This window comes from Panthera uncia, chromosome E1 (assembly GCF_023721935.1).
Source record: "Panthera uncia isolate 11264 chromosome E1, Puncia_PCG_1.0, whole genome shotgun sequence".
Lineage (NCBI taxonomy): Eukaryota > Metazoa > Chordata > Mammalia > Carnivora > Felidae > Panthera > Panthera uncia.
This window is the reverse complement of record NC_064814.1, coordinates 24,905,911-24,918,023: the sequence shown is the minus strand read 5'-3', so window position 1 is coordinate 24,918,023 and position 12,113 is coordinate 24,905,911. Positions and strand designations below refer to the sequence as shown.

Sequence of the window (12,113 nt, the reverse complement as noted above, 5' to 3'; positions counted from 1 at the left end):
TAAGTGGAGCCCCCAAAGCCATTAAGCAGTCACCCCCCTCCTCTTTTCCTTTCTAAGCCAGCGCTCACGAAAGGTCTAAGTCGTCCAAGGATGGAGATGTGTCAAGAGACCCCAGCGCGTGTGGCCTTCACGGTGGCCATCCTGTTGAGTCAGCCACGCTGTGGACAAAATCGCCCCGGTCCCCGTGACAGCAATTAGCCCTGGGAGAGCAAGAGACTCAGTGTGTTTGAACCGTGCGTTATTGGAACCTCCCACAACGTGTTTTGGCCGAATCAAGTGTGATTTTCACCCGGATGATTTGGGACATGACAAAGCGGGTTCTTCTCTCCTGCAAACTAGTTTTGTCTCCGCAGTGCCTGGCATAGTCCAAGGCGGATCGCGGGCTCTAGACAGGCAGGGAGCTCCGACTGCAGTGTGACGCCCAGTTCTCTCATCACATCATCAGCCCCTCTGACCAGAACTTTCCATGGCACCCTTTCCTTTCCACCAGTTGGGCAGGCGCCTGCCGATCTGAATCCTTGCCCCCTCAGGATACCTCTCCCAGCTGTACCACATGCCTAAGACGACTTAGAGGTGAGACCAGAGCCCATGGGAGAGAGAACATCTTGATTCCCATTCACCTGGCCCAGGGAGTGGCTGGTGCTGGGTCTTTTCCCGCCCCAGGCACCGTGGTGGGTCGTGGGGGCGTTTCTGTCCTCATACTTCCAGCATCCGCCCTGGGCCATTCTAACTGGCTTCCAGTCACCCAGATGGAGCCACCCAGTCCCACTGACCACCCTGGCTGGCCATCCTGCCAGACCCCACCTTCGCTGGCCCAGGCCCCGGGGCCAGGGACCCACCTCGTGTTCTGACATGCTGGTGGAGCACTGGATGCCCGTGTCCACGGGGTTCCGCTCCACGAACTGCTCTGCCAGCTCAGGGTTGGGCGGGATGTTGATGTTCAGCTCGGCCTGGCGGTCGGAGAAGTTGCATTGCTTCCCGAACTCGCTTCGCTTCTTGACATACACGTACACGATCTCCATGGTCCCGGCTACTGCAGGGGCAGAGGAAGGGTGTGAGGGAAGGGGCCCCACCTGGCTGCTTCCCTGTCCCCCCGGGCCTCACCGGGGGCGGCTTCCAGGTTCCTAGTCTGGTTGGGGGGGAAGAGTCCTAGGAGATTTGTTCAGAAGCTGCGTCTGCACTTTTAAAAAATCATTTATTGGGGCGCTCGGGTGGCTCATTCGGTTGAGCATCCGACTCTTGATTTGAGCTCAGGTCATGATCTCACAGTTTCGTGAGTTCAAGCCCCGCATCAGGCTCCGTGCCGACAGTGCAGAGACTGCTTAGGATTTTCTCTCTCTCCTTTTCTCTCTGCCCCTACTGGGTGCACTCTCTCTCAAAATAAATAAATAAACTTAAAAAATCATTTACGGAAGGGCGCCTGGGTGGCACAGTCGGTTAAACATCCGACTCTTGATCTCTGCCCAGGTCATGATCTCACGGTTCGTGAGTTCAAGCCCCGCATGGGGCCGTGTGCTGATGGTATGGAGGCTGCTTGGGATCCTGTCTCTCCTCTCTGACCCATCCTTGCTCGTGCTCTCTCTCTCTCTCATAATACACAGATAAACTTAAATAATAAAAGATCATTTATTGAGTACTGAGTACCTGCTAAGCATTGTCGTGTTCAGTTCTTGCAACTGCCCTTTGAGGTAGACAATAAAATCACCATTCTACCTTTCAGGAATCTCATACTTAGCGATACCCTGGGTGTCTTGCCCAGGACCACGTATGTAGCTAGTAAGCGGTTCAGCTGCTCTGCCTGACTCCAAAGCTCTTACTCACCAAATGATGCAGTTTTTACCGAGCTAACATGTTTACTGGGAGGCAGGGAGAAACACTGATGGTGATTATGTTGAACTAAATCTCCGGCCACGCCCTGGATCTGACCCTACAGCACACAGATAGGAGAGCCCCAGGCCTCTCTGGAAACTCTCCCACCCAACCACCCGATTGTCCAAAAGGCCACCCACCCCTTCCCAGAGTTCTAGGTTACTGGGTGCTACCCTTCACCGCTCCTTCACCGCTCGAAGGGGGGCCCTTCCGGAGACTCCCCTCTACATCACTCCGACCGCGATGGGGCTGGGAGTCTGCCTGAGAAGGGGAGAGACTGCCAGACCACTTCCTCCACAGGCAGAACAGTGGGCCTTTGAAAGACTGGTTGGGCAGGGCACAGTGTGGAACTGGAAAGCAGACTGGGCTGGGCACTGACTTCAAGTTCTGGCCCTGCCACTTGCCAGCTGCTTGACCATGGCTAGGCCACTCTCTCTGCCCCTCTCTGGCTTGTGCTCTCTCTCTCTCAAAATAAACTTAAAAAAAAACTAATTACATAGACTTCTCTTTAAAAAATTTTTTTTGATGTTTATTTGTGTGTGTGTGTGTGTGTGTGTGAGAGAGAGAGAGAGAGAGAGAGAGAGAGTGAGAGCCGGGGAGGGGCAGAGAGAGAGAGGGAGACTGAATCCGAAGCAGGCTCCAGGCTCTGAGCTGTCAGCACAGGGCCCGACGTGGGGCTCGAACCCACGAACCGTGAGATCATGACCTGAGCTAAAGTCAGATGCTTAACCGACTGAGCCACCCAGGCGCCCTGAATTACATAGACTTTTCTAGGAATGCATAGGTTTTGTGAATGCCAGACTTCATGCTTTACATTTGTTCTCATAGTTTCCCTTACTTCACCTACTCATTTGGCAAACATTCACTCAAAGCTGAATAATCAAGAAAGCGTGGTACTGGCATCAGAATAGACATATGTATCGATTGAATGGCATTGAGAGTTTAGAAATAGACTTTGATACTTATGGCCAACTGACTTTTGAAAAAGGCACTAAGGCACCTTATCAGAGAAATGACGGTCTCTTCAACAAATGGTGCTGGGCCAACTGGATGTTCCCATGCGAAAGAATGACCGTGGACCCCCTACCTCACGCCACACACACAAATTAACGCAAAATGGATCTCAGGCACCAGCGTAAGAGTGAAAACTAAGGAGAGAAACATAGAGGGAAATCTCCGTGACGCTGGTTCTTTAGACATGGCATCAGATTCTTTAGACATGGCATCAGAAGTATGGTCCATAAAAGCAAAAACAATGATAAATTGGACTTCTTCTGAATTAAAAGCTCTGCACCTCAAAAGATAATATCAAGAAAATGAAAAGACAAGCCACAGACTTGGAGAAAATATCGGCATATTGGGTCTGATAAAGGACTTGCATCCAGGATACACAGAGACTTGCAGGGTCCCGGGCGCCGTGGAGTTCAGATTAGAGGTTCCCTCACTGCATGCTCCCCACAACCCCCCCCCCCCAAACTCACAATTCTCATTCTACATATGAAGAAACCGATACCTGGAGAGTTCAAACACCTTGTCAAAGGTGGTGGGTCTTAAGTTGAGGCAGAGTGAGGGCCCAGACACGTCTGGCTCTATGGCAGAGTGATTCTTAGCCTTGGCTACACAGAAACTCCCACAAGACTTTACAAAATCACAACCCTCAGGTTAAACTGCAGACAAACGAAATCAGAATCTCTCGGCAGTAGGTGTTAAACTCCCGGGTGAATCCTAGCGTACAGCCAGGGTTGAGGAGCACCGATTTAAAGTGAGGGTTCTTAATTTCTCAGCCAGCATGCCCCAAACCTGGGATGTTCATTCAAACTATGGAGGTTCCCAGGCCCCTCTTGCAAATGTGGACTGTATGTCTGGGGCGGGGCCTGGCAATTTGTGCTTTTCACAATCTGGGTGAATATTACGACCAGACGTGTGTCTAAGCTGCCTCCTCTTACCTCCAAGGCTGCAAGGTGCCAGACCAGTGGGCCCTGGCTACTGGCACCTGAGATGCAAGGCCAAGAGCTATTGTGATAGCCCAGAAGCACTTGCCTGGAGTGGCCTTGGGCCTTGGAGCCGCTGGGGTAGGAGTGAGGGAGTGAGGGTTATCCTAGGTCCCTTTGCATCCACGTATGATGTTCCTCGAAGGCAGCGTCATCCCAGCCCGCTTCCAGCCCCAGAACAGCTCAACCTGAGTCAGACTCACAGGAAACAGGATCTCCCGCTCTTTCTCCTGGTCTGGAGACTCTCTTGTAACCCGGGAAAGGTAGAGGCCATGGCTCGGACAGCAGAGGATGGGAACAGAAACACAAGTGGCAGAAGTTGCCCCAGTGTGTCCATTCTACACGGGCAAGGGTAGGGCCTTGTGAAGACGACGGTCAGTTCTCGCCTTCACCAGCACCCTGCGGAGGGGCCACAGCGCTACTCCTGGGCCCCCACAGTGACGACGGGCTGCCTGTCTCTCCCTCTGGTAAAAGACACTTGCTGCAAAAGCCAGTTCTCTGGGGACACAAGGAGGCTTAAGAACGTGAGGAAACTCCAGGGGCGCAAAAACAGCCTCTTTAGCCCAGATCATATGTGAAACAGCTTCGCTTTCCTCCTTGGTGCCTCCCAAGGCCAAGCCAGGGGCGAGAACGGAGGCATTGTTTTCTATCTGGTGGCAGACAGAGGGGACATTTAAAGGCTGGCCCGGTGACGGGACGACAGCTCATTCAGGGACCCAGAGTGAGCTCTTTCTCCCAAGCCGGCAGGGCCCCAAGATGAATAGCGAGGTCAGAGCAGGGGTCTCAGGAGGTCTCTCCCCGCCCTGGTGAGACAGAGGCCGCCGGCTGCAGAGCTGTCTGCCTGTAGGGGGGGGGGATGGCAGGGGGGGCTTCCAAGGGAGGTGGGGGCAGTACTGCGGCTCTTTGGGAGTTTGGGGAGGGGCGTCCCCCACCCGTGGGAACCTAGAGACCCAGGGGCAAGCGGGACTCTGCAGCGAGTCTCAAACATAAGAACACGTCTGGCTGGGGACGTGCTGGCGTGAACATCAGAACTGCAACCGTCTCCCGCGTGCCAGGACGGTCAGACTGGGACCTCCAGCAGTTACAAAAACTCCTCTCGCGTAATGATAAGGCGCACCGTGATTCCTGGAAAGAACTTCCCTCGACTTAAGAGAAAGTGTGTTTTCCAAGCTTGGGTGGGGCTGAGGGAGCCGCGGGGCGGAGGGGCTCCGTTTGGGAGCTTAGTGTAGAGGCAAGAGGAAGGTGGCTGGCCTTCCCTCCGCGCTGGACTCCACGCGATATAGACGCGAGAACATTTTCCCCTTCCTTGTGGTCCCTGGGGCAGCCCTTAGTCTTTGTGCCTGGGACTGATGGCCTCTATGTGGCCTCTATGTGGCCTCTATGTGCCCCTGGCTGGGCAGAGGAACACAGGTGGAGAGCTTCCTTCCCTCTTTCTTATGTCCTTGTGCACCTTCTGGAATACGGGGTCCTTCAAATGAGACAGACCTCGCTAGGAATCCACCCCGCCCTCCCTCACCAGGGCATCCCACCAGGGCAATGCTAGGCACACTGGGGTCCACCTGGGGTGAGCTCCAGGTGGAGGGGGAGGACAGGCAGAGGTGGGAGGAGGTCCCCAGAACCGAAGGGTGCTGTGTTGGTGGTAACCTGCTCTCCCCACTACAACACTGCCTCCTTGAGGGCAGACTGTGGTCTTTTCATCCACCGTCATCCCCAGTGCCTGGTGCAAGAAGGAGCCCAACACTCCCACTGTGAGCATGCTGAGGGCCAGCAGGGTCCCACAGCTCTCTCCTAGAACTCTCTCTCCCCTCCTCTTCCTTTTCTGATTGGAAAAACAAAGCAGAGCTAGGGGTGAGAGGGGGAATCACAGGGTCTGAACGCCCGAGAATGCACTTCTGTGGTTCAAGAGAGTGTGATCAACTTCGAACGCGTTGCAGGAAGGTGAAACTAAGCGTGTGACCTTGAACGTGGTATCCCAGTGGGCATAAGGAGCGCCTGGGTGGCCCAGTCCTTTAAAAGCCTCCGACTCTTGATTTCGGCTCAGGTCGTGATCTCACGGTTTGTGGACTCGAACCCTGCATCCAGCTCTGTGCTGACAGCACGGGGCCTGCTTGGGATTCTGTCTCCCTCTCTCTCTCTGCCCCTCCCCTGCTCGTTTTCTCTCTCTCAAAATAAAAATAAACTAAAAAAAAAAAAAAATGTCCCCCTCAGGTTGAGGAGTAAATAAAATCATGCATTTTTGGGGGACCTGCTGCCTAGTCTGTGCTCAGTAATTTTGAAGTCCCTTCCCTCCTTTCTTATGAGAAAGCCCACCTCCCTCCAGTTCAGCCCAGACTCTTACTTTCCTGCCAGCCAGCTGTGAACCCTTTAGAGGTCTCCCTCCCTCCAAGAGACCAGGGGATCAGGGCCAGACCGACTGGGAGCAGGGGGTGTAGGAGGCAAGGTGACCAGAACCTGCGTGGTCCGGTGAGTCGCGAGGACTGAGGGCAGCCGGGACGAATGGGCGCGGACACCTGGCCCCCCACCCTCCGGCAGAGCTGTCCCAGGAGGCTGCCCCCACGGAGAGTTTCTGGCACTGTCGCTGATTATTACCCTCGGGGGCTCCCTGCTTCACTCTCCTCTCCTCCTCAGCCTCGGCCTCCTCCCGGCCCGCGCCCTTACCCTCGTCCGCTCGCTCGCGTCGCCGCCTGGCCGCAAGGGAAGCACCTGAGCCCCCGCCACCGGGCTTCTCCAACTGCTCCGAGGCACGGCGTTTACCCGTTGCCTAGCAACCCCCCGGCTGGGCCTGGACGCGGGGGCGGCGGGCTCCCCAGAGCACGTGACTGCCCATCCCGCTGCGTCGGAAGCACTCCCTCTTGTGGAAGTCTCCAGAGTCGGGAGAAAAATTAACCAAGCCAATCAAACACTGGCAAGAGTAGACGTTTGTGTCATCTCTGCGAAGGTGCTTACCCAAGTCTACAAAAAACGCACCGGGCAAGATCCCGAGACGATGCAAACTATTGTAGACAGCGCCTCGGAAGTCATGCGCCCTGGTTGGTGATGCCGGGCTCTGCTACTTATTTCCCTGTCGCCTGGCAGGTGGTCTTCCTGTCCCTTCCGTCGGGTCCCTCAACCACTCACTGGGAATTAAAACCCCCCAGTCGCCCCTGTGCTACCCTATCCCGGGCACCTCGTGCAATAACCAAGCCCCGGAAAGTGGGGCGGGGTGTTTCCACAGCTTAGCTGCTGGTTGTAAACAGGCAGTAAGTGTTCACGGAATGCATGAATGAATACGATGAAGTTTCTCCTGGGGTTAAGGCAATGAAGCAAAATAATGTAAACAGGGAGCGGGTATGGGTGGGGGGGGGGCTAGCTCACGTGGGTTTGAATCCCAGCTGGGCCATTTACTGATCGTATGACCTTGGGAGATTTACTTTCTAAGACTCAACCTTCTTTTAAAAAAATTTTTTTAATGTTTGTTTATTTTTGAAAGAGAGAGAGGGTGTACGAGCGGGGGAGGGGCGGGGGGGGACAGGGGAGGTAACAGCAGACAGCCCGTGTGGGGGTCAAACTCAAGAACTGTGAGATTGTGACCTGAGCTGAAGTTGGACGCTCAACCAACTGAGCCACCCAGGCGCCCCGAGACTCCTGGGGCAGACAGTGACAGAACTGGGAGACACAACTGAGACAACACAGCAGGGTGCCCATGGCTGTCAGCTCTGGACTTCCCATCTCGGGGAATCAGGCTAACCAAGTTTAGGGATGGGTGCTGGAGATCTGGACGGGGGTAGACAGGGGATGTGTCAGCCCCCAAAGTGGGATTTGGGGTTGGAACTGGTCTTGACAAATGGTGATAAGTCGCAGGGGAAGGCGTGGGCAGAGCATTCCAGATTGGGGGGAGGGCATGGTGTATGCAAGGGAGGGGCATTTGTGATGGAAGAAAGACACTTGGGGGAGGTTGCCGCATCATTGTGGCAGGAGTTGACAGTCCCTGTAGGGGAGAAAATCAGAGAGGAATTTGCAAGGGCCAGCTGGGGCCAGTTTGTGGGGTGTCCTGAGAGGAAGGCTGAGGCATCTGGACAGCTCCCCGTGGGTTTTTGGAGCTGTCAGATTACAGGAAGAAAGCAAATGTCCCCGACTCTGGCTCCCCAACTTCTCCATAGTGTGTCTTCGCCACTAGTCACCTGCCTTTAACTGGGCAAGTGCAACAGAATTCCCAGCACGATGGCACTTTGCCCAAACATACTAACAAGCCCCACAGTGACGGCTGCCACCAACCCCCCCTCCCCTCCCCCCGGCCCTTGCTCCCACCAGCGTCTCTAAGCAAAGGGTTTCCTCGGGGTGGGCGCTGAGGGTGTTGTTGGCGGCTGGGTGCAGGAGCGTCTGAAAGCCCCACCGAACTGGCTTTGTGTGCTCGGAGGCACATCAGACCCAGACAAAACGTCCAGAAGAAACAGATCGGCTCCACAATGGAGCCCTGGCTGGTTGGGGCTGGAAACATAGGCATCCTCCTCCCCCTCCCCCCCCCCCCCAGCCCTGGAAAGGGGAGACCCTCTGTGCGCACATTATTCCCTGGGTGGGGAAGTGGGAGCAGCGTGCCTGCAGCCACCTTTCTCTTGGGATCGCAGTGATTTATTACAGGTTCCCTCCCCCCATCCTTCCCTGCACCCAGAAGGCCTCCAGTGCTTCCAACAGCCTTGGGCACCTCTGTTCTCTGGCAGAACAGCCGTCACCCCTTGGCAGGTCTGTCTCAGCCGCGCTGGCCGGGAAAGCCAGCATGAGGTCGTATCATTAGTTTGCACAGGGATCCTGTTAAAAACAATTTTCAATTCTCTCTGATCTGTGCCCAATCACAGGGGAAGGGACTACTGGAATCCTTGGCTGAAGACACCCCCCCCCCGTGTTCCCCCCCCCCCCCCCGCGACTCCCCACCATCCATTGCACTGCCGTCTACCCCCACCTGTTCTTTTTCCGATTTTTTTCTATCATGGTAAAATACGCAGAACACAAAATGTATCACCTTAACCATATTTAAGAGTTCAGTTCAGCAGCATTAAGTGCACTTACAACGCTGGGCCACCGACCATCTCCAGAACTTTTTCATCTTGTATAACTGAAACTCTGTAGCCATGAAAGCCTAACTCCCCATTTCCCCCTCCCCCACCTCCTGCCACCCAACAGTCCTACCTTCCGTCCCTATGATTGTGACTACTCTCAGCACCTCATAGAAGTGGAATCACACGTTGTCTTTTTGTGATTGGCTGATTTCATTCAGCATAATGTCTTCAAGGTTCAGCCAGGTTGTAGCCGGTGTCAGAATTCTCTTCCTTTTGGGGTGCCTGGGTGGCTCAGTCAGTTAGGCATCTGACTTTGGCTCAGGTCATGATCTTGGTTTGAGATCGAACCCCGCATCGGGCTGACAGTGCAGAGCCTGCTTGGAATTCTCTCTTTCTCTCTCTCTGCCTCTCCCTCACTCGTGCTCTCTCTCAAAATAAATACATAAACTTAAAAAAAAAAAAAAGAATTTTCGGGGTGCCTGGGCGGCTCAGTCGGTAAGCATCCGACTTCAACTCAGGTCATGATCTCAGGTTCGGGAGTTCGAGCCCCGCATCGGGCTCTGTGCTGACAGCTCAGAGCCTGGAGCCTGCTTCGGATTCTATGTCTCCCTCTCTCTCTCTGCTCGTCCCTCGCTCACACTCTGTCTCTCTCTCAAAAATAAATAAACATTAAAAAAAGTTTTTTTAGGGGCACCTGGGTGGCTCAGTCAGTTAAGCGGCCGACTTCAGCTCAGGTCATGATCTCACGGTCCGTGAGTTCGAGCCCCGCGTCGGGCTCTGTGCTGACAGCTCAGAGCCTGGAGCCTGTTTCAGATTCTGTGTCTCCCTCTCTCTGACCCTCCCCCATTCATGCTCTGTCTCTCTCTGTCTCAAAAATAAACATTAAAAAAATTTTTTTTTAAGAATTTCCTTCCTTTTTAAAGACTGAATAATATTCCATTGCATGTATACATTGCATTTTGTTTATATCCACAGATGGACACTAGGATTGGTTCCGTTTTTGACTACTCTGAATAATGGTGTTGTGAACGTGGATACACAAACCTCTCTTCAAAAGTGTGCTTTGGGGTGCCTGACTGGCTCAGTCGGTGGAGCTTGTGACTCTTGGTCTCGGGGTTGTGAGTTTGAGCCCCACGTGAGGTGTAGAGATTACTTAAAAATAAAATCTTAATGCCCCTCTCCTGCTCGTGCTCTCTCTCTCTCTCTCTCTCAAAGATAAATATTAAAAAATAAAATAAAATCTTAAAAAGAAACGGTGCTTTCAAATCTTTGGGAAGGAGAATTGCTGGATTCTATGGCAACTTTATCTGCTTAATAGAATTTATTAATTTTTCCAAGAGCCACCATACTGTTTTCTACAACAGCTGTGCCATTTTGCATTCCCATTGATAGAGCACAAGGGTTCCGGTTTCGCCACGTCCTTTCCAACAGTTGTTCTTTCCTGTCTCTTGATAGTCGCCATCCTAATGGATGGGAGGCAGGACTTTACCATAGCTTTGCTTTGCATTTCCCCAGCGATTAGTGATGGGGAACATGTTTTCATGTGCTTCTTGGCTGTTTGTGTGTCTTCTTTGGAGAAATGTCTACACAAGTCCTTTGTCCAGTTTTGAATCAGGTTTTATTTTGTTATTGTAGGAGCTCTTTATATATTCTGGATATTAATCCCTTATCAGGTACACTATTTGCAAATATTTTCCCCCATTTTATGGGTTGTCTTTTTGCTCTGTTGATAGTGTCTTCTGATGCCTCCAATTAAAACTTTTTCATGAATTAGGGGCACCTGGGTGGCTCAGTCGCTTAAATGTCTGACTTCAGCACAGGTCATGATGTTACGGTTTGTGACTTCAACCCCCCATCCGGGTCTGTGCTGACAGCTCAGAGCCTGGAGCCTGCTTCAGGTTCTGTGTCTCCCTCTTCTCTCTGCCCCTCCCCTGCTTGCACTCTCTCTCTCAAAAATAAATGAACATTACAAAAAAAATTAAATTTTTTTTTTTTTCATGAATCCAACTTGTCTATTTTTTCTTTCATTGTCTGTGCCTTTAGGGTCATGTTCCAGAAATCACTGCCAAATCTGACGTTGTAAAGTTTTTACCTTATGCTTTCTTCTAAGAATTTTATAGCTTTAGGTCTTATTTTGAGGTCTTTGATCCATTTTTAGCTAATTTTTGCTGTATTTGCTTTTTGGTTAAGAGACCAACCTAATTCTTTTCCACGTAGATATCCAGTTTTTTCTTTTTAAGTTTATTTATTTATTTTGAAAGAGAGAGAGAGAGAACAGAGGAAGGGACAGAGAGAGAGAGAGAGAGAGAGAATCCCAAATAGGCTGTGTGCCCTCAGTGCACAGAGCCCAATGTGGGGCTTGATCTCGTAAACTGTGAGATCATGACCTGAGCCGAAATCAAGAGTCGGTTGCTCAACCAACTGAACGACCCAGGTGACCTGGATATCCAGTTTTTCCAGCACCTTTTGTTGAAAAGATTGTCCTTTCCCCCAATGAATTACCTTGACCTTGACCTTATTGAAAATCATTTGACCACACATTTGAGAGTTAATTTCTGGACTCTGTTTTACTCTGTTGGTCTCTATGTCTGACATCATGCTAGCATTACTCTCTTTTTTTTTTTTAATTTTTTTTAACGTTTTTATTTATTTTTGAGACAGAGAGAGACAGAGCATGAATGGGGGAGGGGCAGAGAGAGAGGGAGACACAGAATCGGAAGCAGGTTCCAGGCTCTGAGCCATCAGCCCAGAGCCCGACGCGGGGCTGGAACTCACAGACCGCGAGATTGTGACCTGAGTTGAAGTCGGACGCCTAACCGACTGAGCCACCCAGGCGCCCCTACTCTCTCTTTTAATTATTGTGGTTTTGCAGTAAGTTTTGAAATGAGAAGTGTGAGTCCTTCAGCTGTGTTCTTCTTTTTCAAGATCTTTTGCCTATTTGGGGCTTGAGGAGATTCCATATGGATTTTTAGGATGGGTTTTTCTATTTCTGCAAAAAAAAAAAATGTCATTTTTCAATAGGGGTTTTGTTGAGTCTGTAGATCACTTTGGGTAGGACTGACGTCTCAACAATATTAAGTTTTCCAATCTGTGAACATAGCATGTCTTTCCATTTATTTATTTATTTAATTTTTTTCAGCAATGTTTTATAGATTTCATTATACAAGACTTTCATTTCTTTGGCTAATTAAGGGCTTTGGGGGGGATACTATTGTAAACA

General features: G+C 51.7%; 1 protein-coding gene across 5 annotated transcripts in view; it reads right to left on the bottom strand.

Annotated features, from left to right (window-relative positions):
• Positions 1–6,620, bottom strand: part of DNAI2 (dynein axonemal intermediate chain 2) — a 28,038-nt gene extending 21,418 nt beyond the window's left edge. For 3 of the 5 annotated variants that reach the window (XM_049637715.1, XM_049637718.1, XM_049637719.1), the window contains exons 1-2: positions 6,519–6,620; positions 840–1,033 (exon numbers count right to left, since the gene is read on the bottom strand). In XM_049637715.1, coding sequence (XP_049493672.1) covers positions 840–1,022 — 183 coding nt within the window. In that variant the 5' untranslated portion in view covers positions 1,023–1,033; positions 6,519–6,620. Of the gene's footprint in view, positions 1–839; positions 1,034–6,449 lie in introns of all 5 variants that reach the window. The other 2 variants (XM_049637716.1, XM_049637717.1) reach the window with 2 other exon arrangements.
• Between the last annotated feature and the right edge of the window lie 5,493 nt (positions 6,621–12,113).